This window comes from Microtus oregoni, unplaced genomic scaffold (assembly GCF_018167655.1).
Source record: "Microtus oregoni isolate MIOR12 unplaced genomic scaffold, Mior012 000005F_ref0000423, whole genome shotgun sequence".
NCBI lineage: Eukaryota > Metazoa > Chordata > Mammalia > Rodentia > Cricetidae > Microtus > Microtus oregoni.
This window is the reverse complement of record NW_024543064.1, coordinates 7160203-7183793: the sequence shown is the minus strand read 5'-3', so window position 1 is coordinate 7183793 and position 23591 is coordinate 7160203. Positions and strand designations below refer to the sequence as shown.

Below are 23591 nucleotides of genomic sequence, written 5' to 3'. Positions count from 1 at the left end.
TGTCTCCTACTTGTCCATCTTTCTTCTAATGAGCTGTTACTCCAGTTAATACATAGTTGGGGACTAGGAACGTAGGTCAGCCAATACAGTACTTACCTGACTTGTAGGTACTGGGAGTATGTAGTAGATAGCAGAAGTATCACCAAAAAGCTAACTGTCTAATGGAGTCATGTGAGTCAAAAACACAAGAGTGTTTTGAATTCTCGGGAACAGACCAGGGGTAGAGTTCTCAGAGGTGCACAACAGATCAGGTGCCACATCACCTGGAAGAAGAACAAGGGGAAGAGTTAATAGCCCAGCACCTTTGTGTCTGGTGACAGATGTGACATTTAGTATCTAATGATAGCCACAAGAACACCTTGGAGGCCAGGGTTAGCCAGACCTTGCTTCCATGGTGGGCATGCTGGTGTGTTCCTGTGATCATAGCGCTTAGGAGGCTGAGGCAGAAGGTAGAAGAGTGTAAGAACAGTCTTGGCTACATAGCTAGTAGCCTGAGCGGCTGTCAGGTACTGTCGGGAAAGAAGGAAGTTGCTTCCCCTTAAAGGGCTACTTTGGTGGTTGGTGGCAGAGGCAGACAGATCTCTGTGAGTTTGAGGCCAGTCTAGTCTATGAAGAGAGTTCTAGGACAGCCAGGTCTGTTCCACAGAGAAATCCTGTCTCAAAAAGAAGAAGGGGGTGATGGCCTTGAACTCACTGTGTAGAGCAATCTGAACTCACAAGAGATCCACCTTCCTTTGCCTTTCTGTGTGAGACTGTCATGTGTATCGCCACGCTGTGTGAGTCTATTGTGTGTATCGCCACGCGGTGTGAGACTATCATGTGTATCGCCACGCTGTGTGAGTCTATCATGTGTATCGCCACACTGTGTGAGACTATCGTATCGCCACGCTGTGTGAGCTATCGTGTGTATCGCCACGCTGTGTGAGCTATCATGTGTATCGCCACGCTGTGTGAGTCTATCATGTGTATTGCCACGCTGTGTGAGACTATCGTATCGCCACGCTGTGTGAGCTATCATGTGTATCGCCACGCTGTGTGAGTCTATCATGTGTATCGCCATGCTGTGTGAGACTATCGTATCGCCATGCTGTGTGAGACTATTGTATCGCCACGCTGTGTGAGCTATCGTGTGTATCACCACGCTGTGTGAGACTGTCGTGTGTATCGCCACGCTGTGTGAGCTATCGTGTGTATCGCCACGCTGTGTGAGACTATCGTGTGTATCGCCACGCTGTGTGAGACTGTCGTGTGTATCGCCACGCTGTGTGAGACTGTCGTGTGTATCGCCACGCTGTGTGAGACTGTCGTGTGTATCGCCACGCTGTGTGAGACTGTCGTGTGTATCGCCACGCTGTGTGAGACTGTCGTGTGTATCGCCACGCTGTGTGAGACTGTCGTGTGTATCGCCACGCTGTGTGAGACTGTCGTGTGTATCGCCACGCTGTGTGAGACTGTCGTGTGTATCGCCACGCTGTGTGAGACTGTCGTGTGTATCGCCACGCTGTGTGAGACTGTCGTGTGTATCGCCACGCTGTGTGAGCTATCGTGTGTATCGCCACGCTGTGTGAGACTGTCGTGTGTATCGCCACGCTGTGTGAGCTATCGTGTGTATCGCCACGCTGTGTGAGACTGTCGTGTGTATCGCCACGCTGTGTGAGACTATCGTGTGTATCGCCACGCTGTGTGAGACTGTCGTGTGTATCGCCACGCTGTGTGAGACTGTCGTGTGTATCGCCACGCTGTGTGAGACTGTCGTGTGTATCGCCACGCTGTGTGAGACTATCGTGTGTATCGCCACGCCAGGCCACCTGTTGTGTTTCAGTAGTCATTGCCTTTCCTTGTTTCTGCAGGATTCTTTTCCTATCAGTCAGGTTCCTCTGCTGCCAACTTCAGACAAGGGCGCATGGTGGTGGGTGAGCTGTGGGGGCCTCTGCTGTGCCCACGGAGTTCATCATGGAGCTTGTGCATGCGGAAACCCTGTTCTTCCCCTGTTTCAGGTCAAATGCGCAGAATGGGGTGGGGGCAAGACTCTTCTTCCCCAAATCTGCCCAGCACCAGGCCTGCCCATCTCCTCAGAGGTCAAGGTGAGGGAGATCCAGCAGGTTATATGGAAGCACACAGTGTTCCTTCCCCCTCCAGTTTGGCCAGGTGGAGGGAGCAAAGGGCTGGAGAGGTAACTTCCCACATTTGGAGAGAGAGAGGAAGGTGGAAGGCCATTGTGCAGCCCTCCTGGGCTAATGGACTGCCCCGCCCCCAGACTTTGACTGGGGCAGAATCTGTCTGATTAGAAGGTGGGCCCAGCAAGGACACCAGGTCACTCAGTGCCCCTGTACTTCTTCAAGTGAAGTTAGAGCCTGTGGTGATGCTGTGGCAGTCAGAAGAATGTGACCCACTTCTGCTGCCTCTTCTGTGTAGGGAGCTGGGCCATAGGCTTTGAGACAGGCTCCAATTAAGCCTTTCTCGGGCCTGCGAGTCACCTAAGTGTCTAACCACATGTTTCCTGCTGCTGGATCCTGTGGTCCTTGTCCCTAAACTGAGCAAGCAAATGAGCTTACCGCCTGTTATTCTGCAACCTTGGACTCCACCAGTGGGGTTTCCTGTGGAGATCAGGGTCCTTCATGGATCAAACACCTCTCACTGTGTGGTCCCACCCCTGTTCTTCCTGCTAAATCATGAGGCCAATCGTGAACCAGTTTCCAAGGAGATGGTTAGCCCTGCCCATACCTGAGTCTCAGCATGCTGCCCTAGGCAGCCCAGCTTTCCAGAGACCCGTCCCAGCCATCTCCCTGTCTCTGCCCCATTGAGGACTGGGGAATAAGACCCACTTCTAGTTTCTATCAGATGGCAAGTATTTAATGCCCTTTTGATTGTTATGTGTCTCGTGTGTTAAGTGGGGGCTGCTGATGTAAACACACAAAGGTATGAATACTGCTAGTATAAAACCTGGTAAATCTGTCCTCTGATTGGTGCCGTTTTCTTTATGAAGGCCACAAAAGGCCAGTCATGGCTAGGCTGTGTGAATCCTTTCCTAACTATGTTTCTCTTGATTTCTAGACTGAGGAAGAGGGGCCCCTCATCCTGTCTGTCAGTGTTGATGACAATGCTTGCAGGCTTAGGAACTTGGCCTTCCTCTGGCCAGTCACCGGGGCTGGCAGAAGATGGGGTGCAGGTGGATCTTAGAAGGGTATGGTGGGGCTTTCAGGCAAACAGCTGGCTGTGAGGCATCCCTCCATCTCTCCTCCCCATTTCCACTCTTTTCTCAGCATAACCTGCTGCAGCTTGAGACAGAACTCACTGGGGTGCAGACAGCTAATGCTGAGCTGGGATCACCTCCTCCTGGGGATGCTGCCACTGCCACCTGAGAGGCCTCAGGCTGTCCATTCTCATTGCACTTTGGGTAGTGACCAGTTACACTCACTCCTTGATCTCTGCAGAGCAAGGACTTCTGAGGCCTCTCAGTACTATGGATGCTATCAAACACTGCCCGGGACCTGCAGGCCCACTCAGATGCAGTATGCTCATTTATCTTGATCGTTGGACCCTGGGTCGTTCCTCTTTCTTTTTTTAAAGATCTATTTTTTTTTTTAATTCTGTGTGTATGAGTGTTTTCCCCCCGTGTATGCATGTACACCATGTGTGGACCTAGTGCCCAAGAAGGCAGAGCAGGGCACTGGATCCTCTGGAACTGGAGTTACAGATGATTTTTAGCTGTCATTTGGAGGCTGAGACCTCCAATCAGTGCTCTTATCTGCCGAGCCATCTCACAGGAGGAGGACAGGTCCTCTGGCATTCTATACACACAGGCTTCTAAAGATTTAATTAGGGCTTTTGTTGTGAAACGTGACAGTCTTTGGTGAGTGACTTTAATTTAAAACCAGGAATGTTTGCCGGTTTCCCCAGGGACTTCTGCTCCCTTTTGAGGCTTGGTGGTTTGGGGAATGAGGGGTGTCACTACAAGTGGGAAGTATGGCTTTAGCTCCTGAGCTAGATTACCAGGGTGTGTCCAGTTCTGAGTAGATCCACCAACCTATTGGCAGTAGGGACAGTTCTTTGTAAGCCTCCTGCCAGTCCCTGTGGCTTCCAGTCTTGTTTCTGATCACTTTCCTGAGCTTGCTTTCCCTTGGAAGCCCTGGTGTAAGCCCCATCCTACCCCCGTTTCGCTATCACAGGAGCTAGCTCCTTGGAGCATGCACTGCCTGGTCGCTCCTCACCTGAGCCGTGGCCAGCACTGCCCATGCCTTCAGGATGGACGAGGCCTTGTGACCCCTCTTCAGTGTTCTTGGTACCATGTCCCAGTTATTGAAGAAACACCTGGGGGCTGGAGAGATGGCTCAGTGGTTAAGAGCATTGCCTGCTCTTCCAAAGGTCCTGAGTTCAATTCCCAGCAACCACATGGTGGCTCACAACCATCTGTAAAGAGGTCTGGTGCCCTCTTCTGGCCTTCAGGCATACACACAGACAGAATATTGTATACCTAATAAATAAATAAATATTTAAAAAAAAAAAAAAAAAAAAAAAAAAAAACACCTGGGAGATCCCGAGGACATCTGTGTTGGGAACAGCCTGTCAGCAGCTGGGGAGGAAGGAAACTAAGTCCTCAGCAGCCAATGAAGGGGAGGTTCCTCCTTCCTTGGATTATGTTCTGTTCCGAGGTAGCTGGGGGCGGAGGAAAGGGAAGCTTGCTGGCTGTGGCTCAGCAGAAATGTTTCCCGGAGGCCTTCAGCTGCATTATTAGGAATGTGAGAACTGAAGTAGGTACCTGTGTCTTAGCACAAATTCCCACGTTCCTATGTACTAAGATTCCGTTCATTAGAAAGAGGCAGAGACCCTACAACTTAGGGTGGTCACTAGGAGTCAGCTCAGGTCGTCACCCTGAGATTCTAAGCTGGATCTGAGAATACAGATTTGTCATTCCCAAAGCTGGGCAAAGAAATGGAGTGGCTCAGAGGCCAAGCCTGCTGCCTCTGGGGGACACAAGTAATGATAATGAGCCCTCACGCCACAGGCCAGCCTATTGATTTATGTTCTAGCCCCAATGGTAGAAGGCTTGGGGTTCCCTGGGCCATCAGAGGTGGCTTGGGAGGCCAAGGCAGAAGACCTGTGGAAAGATGTTTCTATTTGTTCGATTGATTATTTTATGTATATAAATGTATGTCTGTGCACCGTGTGTATGCCTGGTGCCCACAGAGGCCAGAAGAGGGCATTAGATCCTCTCAGTTGGAGTTAGAGATGGAAGTGAGCTGCCTGTGCATTCTGGGAATTGAACCCAGATCCTTTGGGAGAGCAGTCAGTAATTTTAACCACTGAGCCAGGGAGGTTATTCCTGAAGCAGTAGGCTACTCTAGGTTAGTCTGGGAGAGAGACCCTGTGGTCCTGTGAGGCTTGGGCTGGCTACCCAGGCCTCCTTTTGAGGTGGGCTTGGCCCATAATGATGAAGGCCACTAAGTAGGTCTATGGCTCAGTGAGGAGACCGTATGCAGTTCACAAAGAAACTGGAATGGCCTTTCCGTGTAAATACACAACACCATCCTAGTTTCCTCCTGGGTTGGGGTTCTCTAGCAGTGCAAGGGGTGTTGTACACTCTGGGGAGCTGAGGGAGTTGCTTATAAATAGGCCAGGGCCCTAGACTCCGTGTCACCCGCCCCTCTGGGGCTTGACAGGCTGATGATCCTGGGACAGGTTAGATTAGAGGAAGATCCGAGCCGGATCCTGGAGGCGAGCTGGTTCCTGACTTAAGGTCTCAGACCATGACTTGGCCGGGTTTCAGTGTGCCAGCTGTTCTCTAGGGAGGGGACAAAAAATAACTATGCCTTTCTTCCCCTCATCTCTGTCTCCTCCTGTGCAGAAAAGAGACCTCTCTGGTTCTCGGTCAGAACTCTGGAGCCTAGGGACAGAGCTCAGAAGCTGGAGTGTTGGGAGCAGTCAAGAAGCTTCCTTAGCTCAACATCCTCTTCCTGTGTGCTTTGTTCTCTGCTGACATACCAGGGCCTGATGCCTTGCTCTGGACAGTGGCATACAGTCTCTCTGTTACGGATTTTCTGTGAGTTCTATCTAATGGGAGGTGTGAGTCCATTGTAATGCATTTCTGAGAACAAGGCCCTGGGCCAGCCTTAAACTGCCCCCTCTTGCACTCAGCCACACTCTGGACTCAGTGACCTGAGTGGATGGAGGTGCAGGCAGAAGTGTAGGCACGCACTGTGACACGGGCAGAGAACAGTCGTGGGTTGGTGTTATGGATCAGGGCGGGAAGGAAGAATGTTTGAGGCTGAGGAAATAGATGCAAAGGCCCAGAGTATGTAGAGCAGGGTGTGACTGGCAGCTGTGATGTGGCCATCAGACAGGTTTTCTTGGCCTTGATTCCTGGCTCTGATATAGTTCAGTTGTGCCTGGTGTCCTTAGAGCCCACCTGCAGACACTAAATGCTGCAGATGCTCAACTCCCTTGTGTGAAATGATGTGTTTTCACACCACTTGTGCACATCTTCAAATATACTTTGTCTTTTAAGATAGTCTTATAGCTCAGAGTGGCTTCAGACTCCATTAGTACCCAAGGATGATCTTGAATTTCTGATCTTCCTGGCTTCACCTCCTAAATTCTGGGATTATACATGTGTGCACAGTTGGGCAATGGTGGCGCACGCCTTTAATCCCAGAACTCAGGAGGCAGACGCAGGCGGATCTCTGTGAGTTTAAGACCAACATGGTCTACAGAGTGAGTTTTAGGACAGTTCCAAAGCTACACAGAGAAACCCTGTATTGAAAACCAAAAAAATAAATACTAAGTGTGTACAACACACTCAGTTTTGTGTGATGTTCGGGATCCAGCTCAGGTCTTCCATAGGCTAGGTAAGCACTCTGAACTGAGCTACACCCCATGCCCTCCAGGATTTTTTATTTTTCTGATTTATTTATTTGCTAAGCTTGGTGTCACATTCAAGCACAAAGAGAGAAAGAGGCAGGCTGATCTCTGTGAATTTGAGTTCAACCTGGTCTATATAGTGAGACCCTGTCTCAAAAAAACCTTACATATAAAGTGGGCAGTGGTGACGCTTGCCTTTAATCCCAGCAGTCAGGAGGCAGAGGCCAATAGATTTCTGAGTTTAAGACTGGCCTGATCGTGCTGGAGAGGTGGCTCAGTGGTTAAGAGCATTGACTGTTCTTTCAGAGGACCTGAGTTCAATTCCCAGCAACTACATGGTGGCTCACAACCATCTATAATGAGATCTGGTGCCCTCTTCTGGCCTGCAGGCATACATAAAGGCAGAATGTTGTATACGTAATAAAAAAATAAATTAAAAAAAAAAAACTGCCCTGATCTACTAAGTGAGTTCCAGGAAAGCTTTCAGAGAAACGGTGTCTCAAAAACCAAAGCCTTCCATGGGCTGGCTCAGAAGTTTAGAAAGATTGCTATTGTTGTAGAGGACCCAAATTTGGTTCTGATTATTCAAGCCAGGTGGCTCACAACCACCTCTAACTCCAGCTCCAGGGCATCTGATGCACTCTTCTGGTCTCCACAGGCATATATCTGCATACGCATGTGCTTATACCTACATACAGACACACATCAATAAAAATAAATCTTTTTTTTTTTAATGCTGGGGCTAGAAAGATGATGGCTCAGTGCTTAAGGGTGTACTGCTTTTGCAGAAGACCTAAGTTCAGTTCCCAGCACCCAAATGATGTAACTCACAGCCATCTGAAACTCCAGCTCAGGGGACCTGAAGCCTTAGCATCCTTGGTCACTGCACTCATATGCACATACTCATATATAGCACCCACAATTAAAATAAAGTGAAAAATTTTGAAAAACAAAATGTTCCTAGCTGGAAACAGTGGTACACGCCTTTAATCACAGCACTCAGGAGGCAGAGGCAGGTGCATCTTTGTTAGTTCGAAGCCAGCCTAGTCTACAGAGTGAGTTCTAAACCAGCCAGCCAGGACTATGTAGTGAAATCCTATCTCTAAACAAACAAACAACAAATAAACATATAAACAATGAAAGTCTTGTAGGGTTGGAGAATGTAGCTTAGAGGTGTGAATGTGTGCATGTGTGAATCTGTGTTACAGGGCCAGAAAAATTATCTTTAGATGGTGCCAAATGTCTCCTGGGAAGTGAAATTGCTCCCGTGAGAGCCACAATGTAGAAGGAATAATGGTGAGCCTGGATCTGTCCCTGCCCCTGCTATGGGCAGGATGAAAGGGGCCCTTTTGGCTTCTTTTGTAGCCTGTTAGTCTTGGGAAATCTGTCTCCAGGTGGGTCCTGGAGCCCTTTTGTTTTATGTGATGGTGGCCTTTGGAACCTTCACTGAGCCAGGCTCACTGCCCAAAAGGGAAGAGTCACACACATCTCCAGGGCTCTCATGGACTTTCCGTCCTCCCCATCCTGCTGTGCTGTGGCGTTTCTCCTGTGACAGGTTGGAGTACTAGTTAGATTCAGTACAGTCAGAGCCTTCACTGAAGGACGGTCATGAGGGCTGTGCTCCTGGATTATCCTGAAGCCCCGTGAGTGGCACTGCTGTGACTGGGACAGGCAGCAGCTTGGCTCGGAAGGGAAAGCATGTAGTTAGAGTCAGAGAGACTGCATCACCCCTGCATGGCCTCACAGCTGTTTCCTACTTGATGAAGCCTCATGCACTGAGACTAAGGTGGGCCATCCTGGATGCGACTGAAGCCAGGGCCTTTGGAGAACCACTGCGTCCTCCCCTCTTGCCCAGAAACAACCAAGAGTTAGTTGACGCCTCGGATCTTGTGCTTCTTAGGAACCAGACAAATGGGTCTGGAGAGATGGCCCAGAGCTTAAGAGCACAGACTGCTCTTTTAGAGGACCCAGGTTTGGTTCCTAGAACCCACATGATGGCTTGCAACTGTCTCTGACTCCAGTTCCAGGGGTCCTGGCCTCTGAGAGTACTGTACGCTCCTGTGCACAGTCGTAGACCCAGGGAAAACATCCATACACATAAAAATAAAGAGATAAAACCCCGATGTAACCACAGTATAATCATTCCACTCCACATGGATAGCCCTGACACAGTATTCTCACGTGTTACATGATCTCCAGTTGCCCAGTAATGTCCTCTGTAGCTCTGCCCTCTGCTTGTAGGATGCAGCTCAAAGCAGGGACTCAAATCCAGGCTGTGCTTTGGAGTCCTTTGTGGCCTTGGCGGATTGCTTAGTTTCTCCCGATCCTCAGTTGCCTCACCCATAAAATGGAAATAATTTCTACCTTGCAGGCTTGTGAAGACTAAATTTAACTAAGACAATGTGTAGACCATGACTGGTTCCATTCCTGGCACTTGGAAAATGCCACAGCAGCAGTCGTAATTACCATTGTTCTGCAGCATGGCCTGGCTTCATACAGCAGGAAGGAACTGGAGGCAGGTTTGAATTTGGGTTGGCATCCTTGGGACAAATTCCTAATCCCAAACTCATTTCCCAAGATTGGCACTGCGCCCTGCAAACTGCGTAACTTGCCCGAGCCGTCATCAGGAGCCACGTTGTTGCAGGTTAATTGCTGAGGATGGAGCAGGTGGAATTTTCTGTGGCGCCCATGTTTATTACGTCCCTAGAGGACCTGAGGTGCTGCCCTGTGTGGGATTCCAGCAGAAGACATAACTCAGCCCTCCTCCCTCTCCCTGACCCAGAACACATTTTTACTGATTACCAGGAGGGTGACAGAGGAGCCCACATGACCTGGGTTTAAATCCTGATTCGGGTTAAAAAACCTGGGCAGTCCTGTGCAAATCATCATGGTGCAGTTTACATGGTTGGTGGTGATAGAGATGGTGTGGCTTATTTGCAGAGCCAGGGGAAGTGCTTTGCCCGCACCCTGTTTAATATAACGTTCTCAAGTGGCCATGGTTTTGATTGTCACGCCTGCAGAGGAGGTACTGGCATCTGGTAAGTAGAGGATGCTGGTGGTCATCGTACAGCACACAGGGCAGCCTACGACGAGGACCCAGCTGTTAACCGTCCTCAGGGTGATGCCCAGAGACCCCTGTGAAAGATCCCCAGTGATTGGGACATAGGGGGTAGGAGGGAGTCCCCTCTAGATCCTCACCCCTCCCATTCCTGTGAACCAGCTGGGGCCTGGTGGTCAGATTCAGAAGGGGAATGGAGAGAAAGAAGCTTGGAGATTTTAAGCATGTAGATTTTTAAATTTTTATGTGTATTTATTTGTGTGTACTGTGTGTGGAAGCAGAGGACAGCCTGTAGAGTTCTCTCCCACTAATAGAAGTTTTACATATATATATGTATATATAATATATATCGTTTAATTTTACTTATTTAACTTGTATTTAATTTATATTTATATTTTATTATATTTATTTTGAAATTATATAATTCTATTTAATTTTTATTTTAATATATTTAAATATATATTTAATGTATGATACTATAGGCGTGTTCTGCTGTGGTGGCCCCGCTCCTCAGCCTCTTTAAAGAGAACTTTTTATCTTAGAACAGTCTCATTAAGTCTGGCCTTGACTCACTCTGTAGCCTAATCAGGCCTTGAAATTACAGTCCTATGCCTCAGCCTCCCCAGGCCTACAGGTCAGCAGTGGTGTGACATTGACTTCCTGTTTGCTGCTGTCATCCTCATCCCGCAGGTCAGGAGTCTGAGAAGGCTGTCCCTGTAAGAGCCCCAGTGTGCACCTTCATGCTTCCCCCACAGAATGTGGGTCCTGAGGTCTGTCAGCACAGTGGGTCCCCAACCTGGGGACTTCCTGTCACCATCCTCCTCTAAGACTCTTGTAGCGCCTCTGCCTTCACCCTGTGCACATATTGATGGTGTAAATGCACACATTTTCCCAAGGCCACTCGCTGTTGTCAGGGACCGGGTGTGTCTTCAAGTTCCAGTGTCCTGCCCTGGTGCCTGGCAGTCAGTCACCAAGCCCTACACTGGCCTGACACAAAGTTTTCTTGTTCCTGCTTTTGTTGGACCCTTCCCTGCCTGTTTGGGCTCACTGGTGTTGGTTAGGTAATATTTGGGGTGCCTCTTTGCCTCGGCATTGCTCTGTTCCCTGCCCCCGTATATCACATAGTTAGAAGGCTGGAGGAGGCCACTGTGACTCAGTTCCTTTTCACCTGCAGGAGGACAAGGGTTGGGTTCCTCTGGCAGCAGACTCTGAACTGATGACCAATGACCTGGGCTGGATAACCAGTGATCTTGTCCTCCCATCTTATAACCTTTGACTGGAGGTTGTGTGGGGGGACAGGAGCTTTGTACAGCCAGTCTGTCTCCCATTTACTTCCTGACCTGTGGTGGAGGCAGAGGGTGCTGGTACTGTAGCAGTCAGGGCCTGCATATCCATTCTGCAGACTCCAAAGTGGTCATTTCCTTTTCCTCTGGTCCCCAGCCCCAAGGCTGCATCTGCTTGGGAGAAAACCTGAGCTTGGGAGCTGACCTCTGCCTTCCTGTTTCAGGCTTTGCCTGGGATGATTCCAAGAAACAATGGCCTTTGTGTTCACTTAGAAAGTCCTCCCTGACACTGGAGTCATCCTAGCCCACAGCCCCAGCAGTGCTTGCTCGCTTGTGCGCTGTGTGTATGTGTGTGTGTTCGTAGGTGGGATCTGTGCAGGCTTAGCACAAGGGATTGATGCCTGTAGGTGGTCCTCCTTTTCCTGTCTGTGCCTCCTCCCCAGGTTTCTCTGTGCTCTGCTTTCTTCTGTCTTTGTGCTGTGCTCTTTGTACCCTTTCTCATGTGTAGACCCCTCTCTTCTTCCTTTGCGTGCTTGATTTAGTCAGTTCATTTACATATATATATATATATATATATTTGTTGTTGTTGTTGTTGTTGTTTTGGTTTTTTTTTTTAGACAAGTTCTCAAGTAGCCTGGACTGGTCTGGTCTCAGGTCCCTAAATAACTGAGGATGACTTTGGACTCTTGCCTTCATCTCCCAAATTCTGGCCTTCTAGACTTGTACCACCAAGCCTGACTCCCTTGTTCTTTTGGACTGTGTGGATGTGGCCTGAGAATCACCCCCAAACACACTGTTGACTGGCCCCACCTTCAAGAGGCAAAAGGAAGATTAAGAGTAGTTCCAGACAAGACCCAGGCCAGTCTCCAGCAAATAGTACAGTGGCCACCTAGCAGGAGCGGACCCGTACAGGCACAAGGACAAATAGGACTGTCTCTGCCCTGCTCTGAAGTGGGACAGAGAGGTGGCTGTCAGCACCAGTGCTGAGTTTGGGGGTGGGGGACTGCTTAGAGCCATAAACCCAGGAAGAAGCCGAAGCCGAGGAGTGCCCCTGAGGAGAGGATAGGTTAGCACTCTCCCACTTGCAGTAGGTGCTGGCTAGCAACTGCTCTTACTGTGCCCTGTCTGCCGCAGCTGGGGTGGGAGGGGCTTCTCCGTGATGGCTGGGTTAGTGACAGGTGAACAGTGGGGCCTGACTGAGGCAAAGTGGGTAGAGGGCTCGCAGCAGAGCTGTTCTCGCTTGCTCGCTCGTCATGCACGCTGGGGCTTCGCCTAGGCCACTTAGCTCGGTCACCCTAGACCAGGGCTTGATGCTCTGGCAAGCTGGGTTTGGTTCAGGGAGGCCCAGACACCTTGGGCCTCAGGTTTCTCTGCTGTTCTGGGTGTTCTGCAGCAGCCCAGGCCTTCCTGTGTTATCACCTGTATGGGCTCACAAGGCTTCTCCCCCATAGCCCCATAGGAGGTCCTGGTGCCTCCACTCTGGTCCCAGGCATCTTTGGAAATGTCCACTGTGTGCTTACTCTACGCGAAGGAAGAGTCTGTGTCATCTCTCTGTAGGCTTCTCAGTCCTGCTTGTCCAGCTTGTCCTCTGGGCTGTCACTGGGGCCCAGGTAGTCTCCTCACAGCCGTTCAAACAGGCCAAGCTCCAGGAAGCATGTCCCCAGGATGCCTTATATTTCTTTCTGTGTTCTTTGTCACCCTGTCAGAGAAGCGTTGTTGATGTGGGATTCCCTGTGTATGCTGTGATGTTTTATTACCATTGGTTAATAAAGAATCTGCTTTGGGCCTATGGCAGGGCAGAATAGAGCAAGGCAAAAATTCCAAACAGAGATTGAGGAAAAAAGAAGACGGAGTCAGGGAGACGCCATGTAGCCATCCAAGGAGACAGACACCAGACGGAACCTTACCTCCAGAATATTAGCCTCGAGGTAAAATACAAAATAATAGCAATGGGCTAATTTAAGATGTAAGAGTTAGTTAATAAGAAGTGTCAAGCAGTGTTTTAATTAGTATAGTTTCTGTGTGATTATTTCAGGTCTGGGCAGCCAGGAAACAAGCGAACAGTCTCCGTTCACATATTGTCCTGAGTATGATTTGCATGATGTCTGTCTCCCCTCATCGCAGGTCAATCTTCCTATATATTCTCAGTGCCTGCTGTCGAGAAGATAGATGCCAGTAATTGTTGTTAGTGCCTGTGTCTGCACCTTCCTCTTTCTCTTCCTGCTAAGTCCTATTCATCTATCAAGACCCAGGTCCTGTGCTTACACACACACACACACACACACACACACACACACACACACGCTTTGCTACTCACTGCTTTGAATTAAGGCCTTGGGTCTTTCCTTCTCCTGCCTCTGAGCTCCTGGAGTAAGGGAGGCAATCCCTGGTACAATCTGTAATCTTTTTTTGGCATTCTAGAAATGTTTGTGTTTTAACCTATCTTTGTGGCTCATCACAGTATCTTTATTTGTGCTATTGGCCATGTGTAATGTGATTTCCTCAGCCATTTGGCTATCTCTGGCAAAGAGGCCCCTATGTTAATGTCTCTTTTCTGTATCCCCACAGCCTGAGCCCAGAACAGAGCACAGTGTGCCTAGAACATCTTGATAAGTCCTTGAGTCCAGGTAGTGGTCTGTGTAAGACTGTGGGGCCCTTGGCATGTTGGGAAACCCCTTTCATTTTGGACCAGCCATATAATTTATGAGGCTCAATAATGGACTCTTTATTTAAAATAAATATTACAGAGATTGGAAAGATGACTCTGTGGTTAAGAGCACTAACTACTCTTCCAGAGGTTCAATTCCCAGCACCCACAGGGTACCTCACAACTGTCTGTGACTCCAGTTCCAGGGGATCTGGCATCCTTACACAGACATGCATGCAGGCAAAACACCAATGCACATAAAATACATTATTACAAATTTCAAAATAAGTTTGGGGGTGTATAATTCAGTGATAGAGTTTTGGCTTAGTATGCATGGGGCCTTGGGTTTGATCCCAAAACAATCAATCAATCAATCAATCAATCAGTCAATCATTAGATGACTCATAGACAAGAAAATCATAAAGAGCTCCCAAACATGTGTAAGTATCTTGGTGATATGTGTCTGTATTCCTAGTACTTTAGGCAGTAAGATCAAGTAAGCCAGCCTGGACTATATGAGAACCTATCTGTAAGAAGGAGAAAGCTGAATGTGGTGGTGCACACCTTTAATCCCAGCTCTTGGGAGGCAGAGGCAGGTAGATCTATGAGTTCGAGGCCAGCCTGGTCTACAGAGCAAGTTTCAGGACAGCTATACAGATAAGACCAAGGCTACACAGAGAAATATTGTCTGGAGAAAAAAGAATAAGGACGAGAAGGAGTATGTAGCTTGTTAGAGTGCTTGCCTAGCATATATGAAGCACGAGTTCAATCCCCAGCATTGAAAAAAAGGAAAAACAGGAAGGAAGAAAGAAAGAAAATGACAGAATTCCAAAGCAGTGGTAGCAGAGTGGTAAGGCCTAGCCACCCTGCAGCCCCAGTGCAGGAAGCAGCCGGCATCCCATGGCTACCCTGTGAGGCACACAGCTCAAGCCCTTCTGACATACTGCGGAATGAACCACATGGGTGGTGAGCAGCCTTGGGTTGCACTGCTGGTCAGCGACAGCTGGCTGGAAACAAGCCAGCTCCTGGAGCTCGCTAGGTGTCTGGTGCTGCACAGGGCCATGGCACCATGAGCCTTAGTTTCTCTCTTTGTAGTCTGGGACCATTGGCCTGACAAACAGGCTAGCTGGCTGGGAGGCTGGGTAGCCCTGCCCTCCAATGCCTTCACTTAAAGCCACACAGTTGCCCTCCCCTCCTTGGAAGGTCCTGCGCCCCGTGGACAGGAGGGATAATTAGTGGTCTCGGCAGTTGAAGAAATGAAAGCCCCTCAGAAGTAGGAGGAGGTTCTTCTCCTTTCATCTCTTTCTGAAGGAATGTGAGGGCTTGGGTGGAAAGTTCCCCAGGGTTCCTTGGTATTTCAGAGCTTTGATATCTGGAGGAAGAAGAGAGCAATTAATTGCTATAAATGGCCTGTTCCTATAGGGCTGCTCGGATGGTGGGTGGGGGTGTCTGGCAGAGTACCGGCACTTCCATCCCAGCCGTCCTCTAGATGGAGGGACCCACACGGCAGACTCAGAGACTCTGAGCGGTCTTGCAGTTCCACAGTGTGGGGCTGGGGAGATGACTTAGTGGGTAAAAACAGTTCCACTGTAGACTTGAGGACCTGAGTTTGAATTCCCAGCACTATATTAAAAAAATGGCCATGTGCTTGTAACCCATTGGGGGTAGGGGTAGGCAGAGATAGGCAGATCCTAAAAAATTGCCAGCTAGCCTGCCAGCCTCATGGTAAGCTTCAGGTTAAGCTTGAGTCCCTGTCTCAGAGGAATGAAGCCAAGAGTAGGGGAGAAACATGCTACATCTTCCTGTCACCTCCACATGCGTGTTCAGAGGTGTGTGTGCACATACACACCCATGCACTCACACTGTGTTTGCGAAGATCCCCTTGTAGAAGCTTGCCGCCCTTAGCCTCTTGGCAGCTTTGACTACAGAAAGGGGATAAGGAGATATTCCCAGGCTGCCTTGGTCCCTCCTGCATCAGCCTCAGAAGCCATTGCCCTCAGGCTTGGCAGGGCTGAGCAGGGCTGAGACTTGGAGGCTACTCAAGGCTTGGTGAGATACAGAAGCTCACAAGCCCTCAATGCCCTGAAGTGGTTGTCACAGGTCCTTTCAGTAGGCCACACTGCCACCAGGTTAGTTAGCACATATTAGCCAGGTGATGAGATTGGTGGGGAAAGTCCAGAGAAGCCATGTTCTTTGGTTCTTGGAAGAGATGTTCCTGGGGCATAGACTTGCAGCTAGGCCAGTCAGAGTATAAGCCTCGGTCGTGCCTTTTATATATGTGACATGCATCTGTACCAGTGCACAGCTGCAGATACCAGCTACACACACAGGTGGACACAGCTGGAACACACAGGAGGCAGAAGATGAGGACCTGGCCTTGTTGTCTGAGGTGTTTGGTGGGTGGGAGGTCATCTTGTGCAGATGCAAGGACTTGCCCATCACTGTCACAGTGAGTCACTCTGGTCCCATGTCTCTAGACAGGGTGACTGGCCCAGAGAAGGAGGTGTGTGTTGTGTTAGCGGGCAGACCGGTCTGAGCCGGAAATGACAAGCCTGGTGCACACTCAGCACCCTGTCTTAGGTGCTGGAGCAGGCTCCCTGGGCTTGCCTGACACACAGGTATTTCTGGACTATGACAGAGCCCATGGCCACGTGCCAGCACTTCTGTTCCCTCCGCGTGGGGGTGTGCACCAGGTCCTGCTGCAGCAGCCTCTGGGCCCTTCTGGCTCCTCCCATGACCGTGTTCTATGTTTCCACAGGGCGGCACCTTCTTATTTCTTCTCAGTCGCAGCCCTCCCCTTAGAGTTGAGCATCAGTTTGCCTGAAGTTCATTTCCAGAAGCAGGTAAGGACCTGGGGGGAAGGCTCTGTTGTGTGGCCATGGGACAGTGCTGTTGTGGAGGGAGATGGGGGAAGCCTTGACACACCAGATTCACCCATCCTTCTGCCTTCCTCCATGGTCCTATACGATACTTGTTTCTTCCAATATGAGGGTTCTTTTTCTTTCCTGTTTTTTTTTTTTCCTTGCACTGCTGGGCATTGAACCCGGGCCTTGTGTATAGTAACCGTGCTGCACTGCTGAGATGCCCTACTTGATGTGTGGATTCTTACAGCCAGTGTCACCATGCTGCTGATTTATCAGGCTAAGATTGAGCAGACTCTGGATTTAAATATTTTATTATTGTGTCCCATATGGGGGGCAAAGGCGGAGGGCAATACCAATGCCCATGTGAGGTTGGTTTTCTGTTCACCTATGCATGAGTTCTAGGAATAGACTGTGTAGCAAGTGTGTTTACCTGCTGAGCTATCTTGATTGCCCTGGGTTAATATTTTCTATAAACTCTATAAGCTACATGCTGTGTTTTTTTATCTGATATAAACCCTATGAAAACATGGATGCATTTAAAAGTCGCAGAGGTGTTTCCTTACTGTGGTACATTGTGGGTGGCACTCAGGCCTTGTGCATGCTACCACTGAGCCGCATCCCAACTCCCCTCTCCGTGTGTCCGTCTGTGTTGCCTGTTTGTGTTTTGGAAACAGGGTTTGCTGTAGCCCAGGCTGGCTTCAAACTCACTGAGTAGCTGAGGATGACTTTGGAAGTCCTGATCCTTCAACTTCTACATCCCGAGCAATGGGATCGTAGGCATGTGCCACTATGCATAGCTCCTTTAAAAAAAATTGTTCCTATGCTTTAAAAATTTTGACCCAGGCTGGACAGTAATGGCATATACCTTTAATCTCAGCTCTTAGGAGAGACAGGCGGATCTCTGTAAGTTCAAAGCCAGCCTGGTCTACAGAGTGAGTTCCAGGACAGGCTTTGTACAGAGAAACTCTGTCTTGAAAAACAAAAAAGAACAAAACAAAAGAAAATTTAACACGGGCATAGTAGCAGACATAGGCTTTTAATTCCAGCAGTTGGAAGGCAGAGGCAGGCAGATTTCTGGGAGTTCAAGGCCAGCCTGGTTTAAATAGTGAGTTCCGGGATAGAGCTATGGAGAGAGAGAGAGAGAGAGAGAGAGAGAGAGAGAGAGAGAGAGACCCTGTCTCAAAAAATAAAACAAAAGAAAACAATTTTTGACATGTGTTCTCATTTTATAGCCTAGGCTGACTTGAAACTCACTGCATAGCCCAAAGTAGCTCTAAGCCCGAGGGCAAGCTCCATGCCTCAGCCTCCCGAGTAGTGGGATTCCTGCTGAGTGTCCATGCCCAGCTCTCATGCATGTGTGTGCGTCCTGGGACTCAGTGTGTAGACTAGGCTGTGACATCCTCTTGCTTTCCATGCTGAGATTATAGGTGAGAGGCACCACACCTGGCTTTCCTAGGATATTTTAACATGGACAAAATGAAAGGCAAATACTGCAGTCCACAGGGCAGCGACCCTTGAGACCCAGCAGGACCCATGCTGTGGTCTGGCACAGCTTGAGTTTGAGTTTTCTAAGCAGATGCGAGACCCCCATTGTTCTAAGTGCGAGTGTGCAAACAGCATTAGCTTCAGGTTTATAAATAAAAATGTACTCAGGGCCACTCAAGCAGGTCAAAGGGAAGTCAATTGTCAGGCTCTTATCAGCTCTGATAGAAACCCACGTGGGCAGCGCTAGCCTCCCAGCCTCCTGCCGCTGCGTGTCACATTCTTGGCCTCTCCTGCGCCGACTCCTACTTCTGAAGTGCCATCAGTTGGTCCATGTAAGTCTACAGAGATCTGGTGGGAAGTGACATCACTGTCCTTGATGTCTCCTACACCTCGGTGCCCATCTCAGCTCGTGACCTCAGTTTTCTCCCCGTGTGGGTCTTGCACAGTAGTTGGGAACCAGCCATGCTTCCTGCAGCAGGGGGCAGTCTCAGAACCACCAGCTGTCCACGTGTGCAGTGTCTGCCTGTGCGTGGTGACCCTTAGTATTTGTGTTTATTCCGTCACGGGATTTTCTGACATGGCACCACTTCATACACGGCTTGTGGTTTACCACCACATGATACAAACCCACCTCTCTCCTCCTCATTTGCATGTTGACGCTGCCTGTTGTTTCTTTCCATTTTCCTTTTCAGTTCTCTGACTCCTGAGAAATCTTCTTAGTGCAAGGGAAGCACTGCCCTATTTTTAGGGCTGGGATGTGTAGGAATAGCTGAAACCACTCCTACGATGCATCGTTATTTTTGATTCTTAGGTCTGAGCTTGGATAAATAATTAGTATCTAAATTAATTGCAGTTTGAGCTTATGTAATTTAAGCACAGTTTAATGGAGACCAGTTCTTGATCCCTACAGGGGAAAAAGGAATCCTCCAGTGACATTAATGTACTTGACAGACTTGTGATGAAAATTTAATAACATATTCGCCTGGATAGGCAGCAAATCCAAGTACACTGTAATACGCTTACGGCACACCAGCAGCCATTTGTCTGGGATGATTATGACTTATTCTCTTCAATTATTAATTTTCCTCACATCGACACCCTTACAGGGAATTAGGACAGAATTACATCAGTTAGGACGCTTTCTGGAGCGTTTGGCCTGGAATGTGAAGGGCAGGGACCTGTGCTCCACTTTCTATCCCAGAGCCAGCCCTGGGCGTTCCTTCCTGGCAGGCAGCAGGACAGGGTCAGCAAAGCAGAGCTTTAGCAGCACCAGTGGGTAGAAGTCCTTGGCCCCCAATCCTTGCACCAGAGTTCAGTCCCTAGGAGAGAACTGAGTCCTGAAGGTTACCCCTTCTGTCCTCCACATGTGTGCCATGGTGAGCACACAGACATGCAAATCAATCAATCAGTAGGTATAAGCAGAATACTAGATTAAAAAAAAATTTTCAAAACGCTAAGTCGGATTCTCCTGAAGTTTAGGAAGCAGCTTGTTCCAGGCAAGTGTGTTAAAATAAGAATGACCTGACTCCAAAGACCCCGTTGAGCCCTGCTGCTGCAGACCCTAAGGCTCACAGCAGGACTGCAGCAGCAAGGAGGATGGGATCTGCCCATCTCCGGGTGTGGAGGGGTAAAGCTGTGGGACAGAGTCTGTAGGGCAGACGCTGTGTGAAACAACTGCACAATGGCGGTCCTCCAGTGAGCACCAACGTGGCAGCACTAGCCAGACCCTGTCCTGTAGGAGCAGCCCACCATGACTAGAGTGTGGTATGTAAGCACTTCCCACCGGAGTGACTGTTAGGAATTCCCCTGTGTTGCCAAGACACCCAGAAACCTTGGTGTATGGCGGCACCTTGTGGCCGGTTCCTTGAATGCCATGCATCCTTCATAGGGGATGGCCTTCTGAAAACTAGCTCTGACTCCCAGTGTGAAGACTCCATAAAATACTTATGATATTTGCTGGAGGTCACAGTGGCTCAGGCCATATTATGTACTTTGGGAGGGGGAGTCCTTTGGGAAAGTAAAATTTGGTTGCAGGACTCTGGGTTAGTACTTAAGTCTCTTAATACAATGACATTAGTTCCAAATTGGTATATATACAGTAGAAAGGGGGTATCTGAGACACTAAAGACTGCTCCCCTGTTCCATTCAGCCAGATGGGCAGTACTTACTAAGAGCCTGCTGGGATCCAGGCTCTAGGAGGACAGGGCAGGCAGAGCAGACAGCAGGGAAGGGAAAAGACAATAAACAGATGGTCCAACAAGATGCTCAGAAAACTAGGACGGTGAGACAGGGCTGTGTGACAAGAGGTGGAGGCACAGAACTGACCCCTGGAGAGTTACCTTGAAGCCAACATGAGGACAGTTCTGGGCCCAGGGGATGGATACCCAGTGCAGAGGCTGACCAGCAGAGGAGCAGGGAGAGCTGGGCTACAGGGGGGCAAAGATCACACTTGGCCTCGCAGGCAACTGGCCAGGGCTAGGAAATGTACTTTCAGGTAGAGCTAAGAAGATTTCTCAGGAGTCAGAGAACTGAAAAGGAAAATGGAAAGAAACAACAGGCAGCGTCAACATGCAAATGAGGAGGAGAGAGGTGGGTTTGTATCATGTGGTGGTAAACCACAAGCCGTGTATGAAGTGGTGCCATGTCAGAAAATCCCGTGACGGATTTCTCTTGACACCACACACACACACACACACACACAGCGACTCTGTAGGGGAAAGGACAATGGAAGATGTCAGTGGGCTATGAGGCCAAGGCCATAGTAGCCCAGATGGAGCCAAAACATTGATACTCAAGGTCCAGGCAAGGATCAGCCCTGTGCAGTTCATCCCCAGAGCCGCAGTGCTGGTGCATGAGCTAGAGGGGCGGAGAGCCTTGCTTCCTGCTGGGCTCTGCCAGAAGTGAGGGCCATCCATAGGATGGTGTGTGCCCTGGCGACTGTGCTCAAAGCCACTGTGCCTCTCCCCAATCCCTGCTTGTTATTTGACCCCTTTCTGAGCCCAGGGTGAGTTGGAAGTAAGGAGTCTGGGTTCTAGGGCTCCAAGGGTGGATACAAAGACTCTGGAAGGATCCTGTGCTGTGTTGGATATGCAGACATGATGTCAGCCCCAGCTGGCCAGGTTTTTAACCTGTTGTGTGGGCTTGCAGGGCGAGGGCCCCATTAGGCTTTTGAGCAGCTGATGAGTAGATACTCAGGAGCTGTTGCCCAGGCTCTGGCACATTCCCGGGTGCGCCCTTGGCATGGAGTATTGCCTTGTCCAGCATGTCCCTGTCTAAGATTCATGGGCCACTGGGAATAGATGGTGTAAGGAGTGTCCTTAGCCTGCCAGCCGGGTTCCCTGTTCCCCGAGTGCAGCTCCTTGGTAGCAGGGCTGCTGAGGCTCCACCCCACCAGCTGCTGCGTTATTTCTGACTTGTCCAGGAGTTCAAGTGTGTAACCCAAACCCCTAGATCCTGTCTCCTCTCCCCCAGCTCCTTCTGCAGGAGGAGGCTCCGGGCTTCTCTTTCTGGGGCTGGCTGTAGCTCAGGCCAGAGACACCTGGACACAGCCGTTGGCCTTTACAGCTGTCTTCAGGAGCTACCCTCTAACAGGTGGGTGGGTTTGTGGGGTGGCAGTAGCAGCCCTATCAGTGCCTCTGCTCCATAGCCCTGGACCAGCCACCCCCGTAGAGGGAGTTCTCGGTGCCTTGCCCAGGAGTTGGCCTCTTGAGTTTGGTAGGGGCTTTTGCACAGGGTGCCGTCGCTGCCATGGGTGCTGTCACTGATCTTACGGTTTCCTGTGCCAAAGGCCCCGGCTAGTCACCTCTGACCAATTCCTTTTACTTCTCACTCATGTTGTCTGTGTTGAAAACCTAGAAGTCTTGGGACTTCATGCCTCATTTCCCCTGTGGCTCATAACAGAAACCGTGGCTGTCCCCTGCAGCCTATTCTCTAGAATGAGTGCTCCTCAGCCGTGCTTCCTGGGCCTCAGACAGGAGGTAGTCTGGACCCCCTCCCCACCTCTTCTGTGACTTCTGTGCTGTCAGGATGGGGCCCCTACTGGGGAGGGACTACTGAAGAAAGGTGTCAGTATTAGAATGATCTCATCCTGGCATTTTCTCTGTGACGCTGCCCCTCTTCTTGCAGGAGTCCCCAGAGCTGGACCAGGGGGATGAACCGTGAGGGAGCACCCGGTAAGAGCCCGGAGGAGATGTACATTCAACAGAAGGTCCGCGTGCTGCTCATGCTGAGGAAGATGGGGTCAAATGTGAGTGCCTGTAGGGTGTCAAGCATCTGGGTACCTGCCGCCCTGAAGGAGGGACAAGGCAGCAGGGCCAATTCAGGCTCCCCCTACACAGAGCCCTGCATGTCCAGTGTTGGGGGACATTGCTAAGAGAGAACCTTTCCACTTCATTGTTGATTTTCAGCCAGGGACTATGGGGGTTTTAATCTTCCTTTCTGACCCTCAGTGACCTGAGAGGCTTCTCTCCTGGGAACAAGTGAGGGGCACCTGGGCAGGGTGGCCACGGAGGAGAGTAGTAGACAAACATGCGCAGGGACATCTTTTGAAAAGAAGTGGAGGGATTTGGAATGGCTGGTTGGCTGCTGGTGTCTGGCCAGGGCCTGGCTTTCATACCTGCTCTCTACCAGAAGAGGAGAGATCTAGAGTCAAAGTGGTAGGACATGTGAACTTCAGGGACCTGGTTTTCAGGGTGGAAGCAGGGAGGGATTGCTGGGAGACTAGCAGCCACCCCAGGAATAGAGGGTAAGAAGCACGAAGGGAGGTACTAGTGGGATCAGGTAGGGTGCCTTTTGGGGACCAGGTATGTGCTCCCCTCACCACAGCACTCTCACCCTGCAGCTGACCGCCAGCGAGGAAGAATTCCTGCGCACCTACGCGGGGGTCGTGAGCAGCCAGCTCAGCCGGCTGCCACAGCACTCCATCGACCAGGGTGAGTCAAGGGCCAGGCGCCAGCCAAGCCCTCCCCAGCGCACTCAGCAGAGGCTCTTCACAGAGCTGAATGGGTGATGTGGGAGTCTAGGCAAGAGAAACGAGGCCTTTGTTCTTCCTCATCCACAGACAGCCTCCCCTCTGTCCCATCCCCATCCTCAGGTGGGAATCATGGTAGATCCCTTCCCAAGCGTGGAGGAAGGAGATAGTCATGTCTGGGAGCCTGTGCAACCTCAGAGGGTCTGAGCCCTGTCCTCTCATTCAGGGGCAGGGAGCTGCTCTGTGTATTCTTGACAGCACTGTCCCCGTGTGGCACCACTGTGCAGTGACTGGCCAGCCTGGCACTAGCAGGAAGGGATAGCTCAAGGGGCCTGATGTCTTCATATAACCAAGGGAGTTCTGAGGATCCTCATGGTCCAAAGTCCCACAAGTGTTTATTGAGCAGCAGGGGCTATGCCCAGGGACC

The 23591-nt window shown here is 50.1% G+C and overlaps 1 protein-coding gene across 3 annotated transcripts in view; it reads left to right on the top strand.

Moving 5' to 3' along the window:
* Positions 1 to 23591, top strand: part of LOC121447914 (beta-catenin-interacting protein 1) — a 47636-nt gene that overhangs the window by 6661 nt on the left and 17384 nt on the right. The window contains exons 2-4 of one of the 3 annotated variants that reach the window (XM_041651207.1): positions 16605 to 16689; positions 22321 to 22441; positions 23036 to 23126. In XM_041651207.1, coding sequence (XP_041507141.1) covers positions 22346 to 22441; positions 23036 to 23126 — 187 coding nt within the window. In that variant the 5' untranslated portion in view covers positions 16605 to 16689; positions 22321 to 22345. Of the gene's footprint in view, positions 1 to 16604; positions 16690 to 21661; positions 21787 to 22320; positions 22442 to 23035; positions 23127 to 23591 lie in introns of those variants that run through there. The other 2 variants (XM_041651208.1, XM_041651209.1) reach the window with 2 other exon arrangements.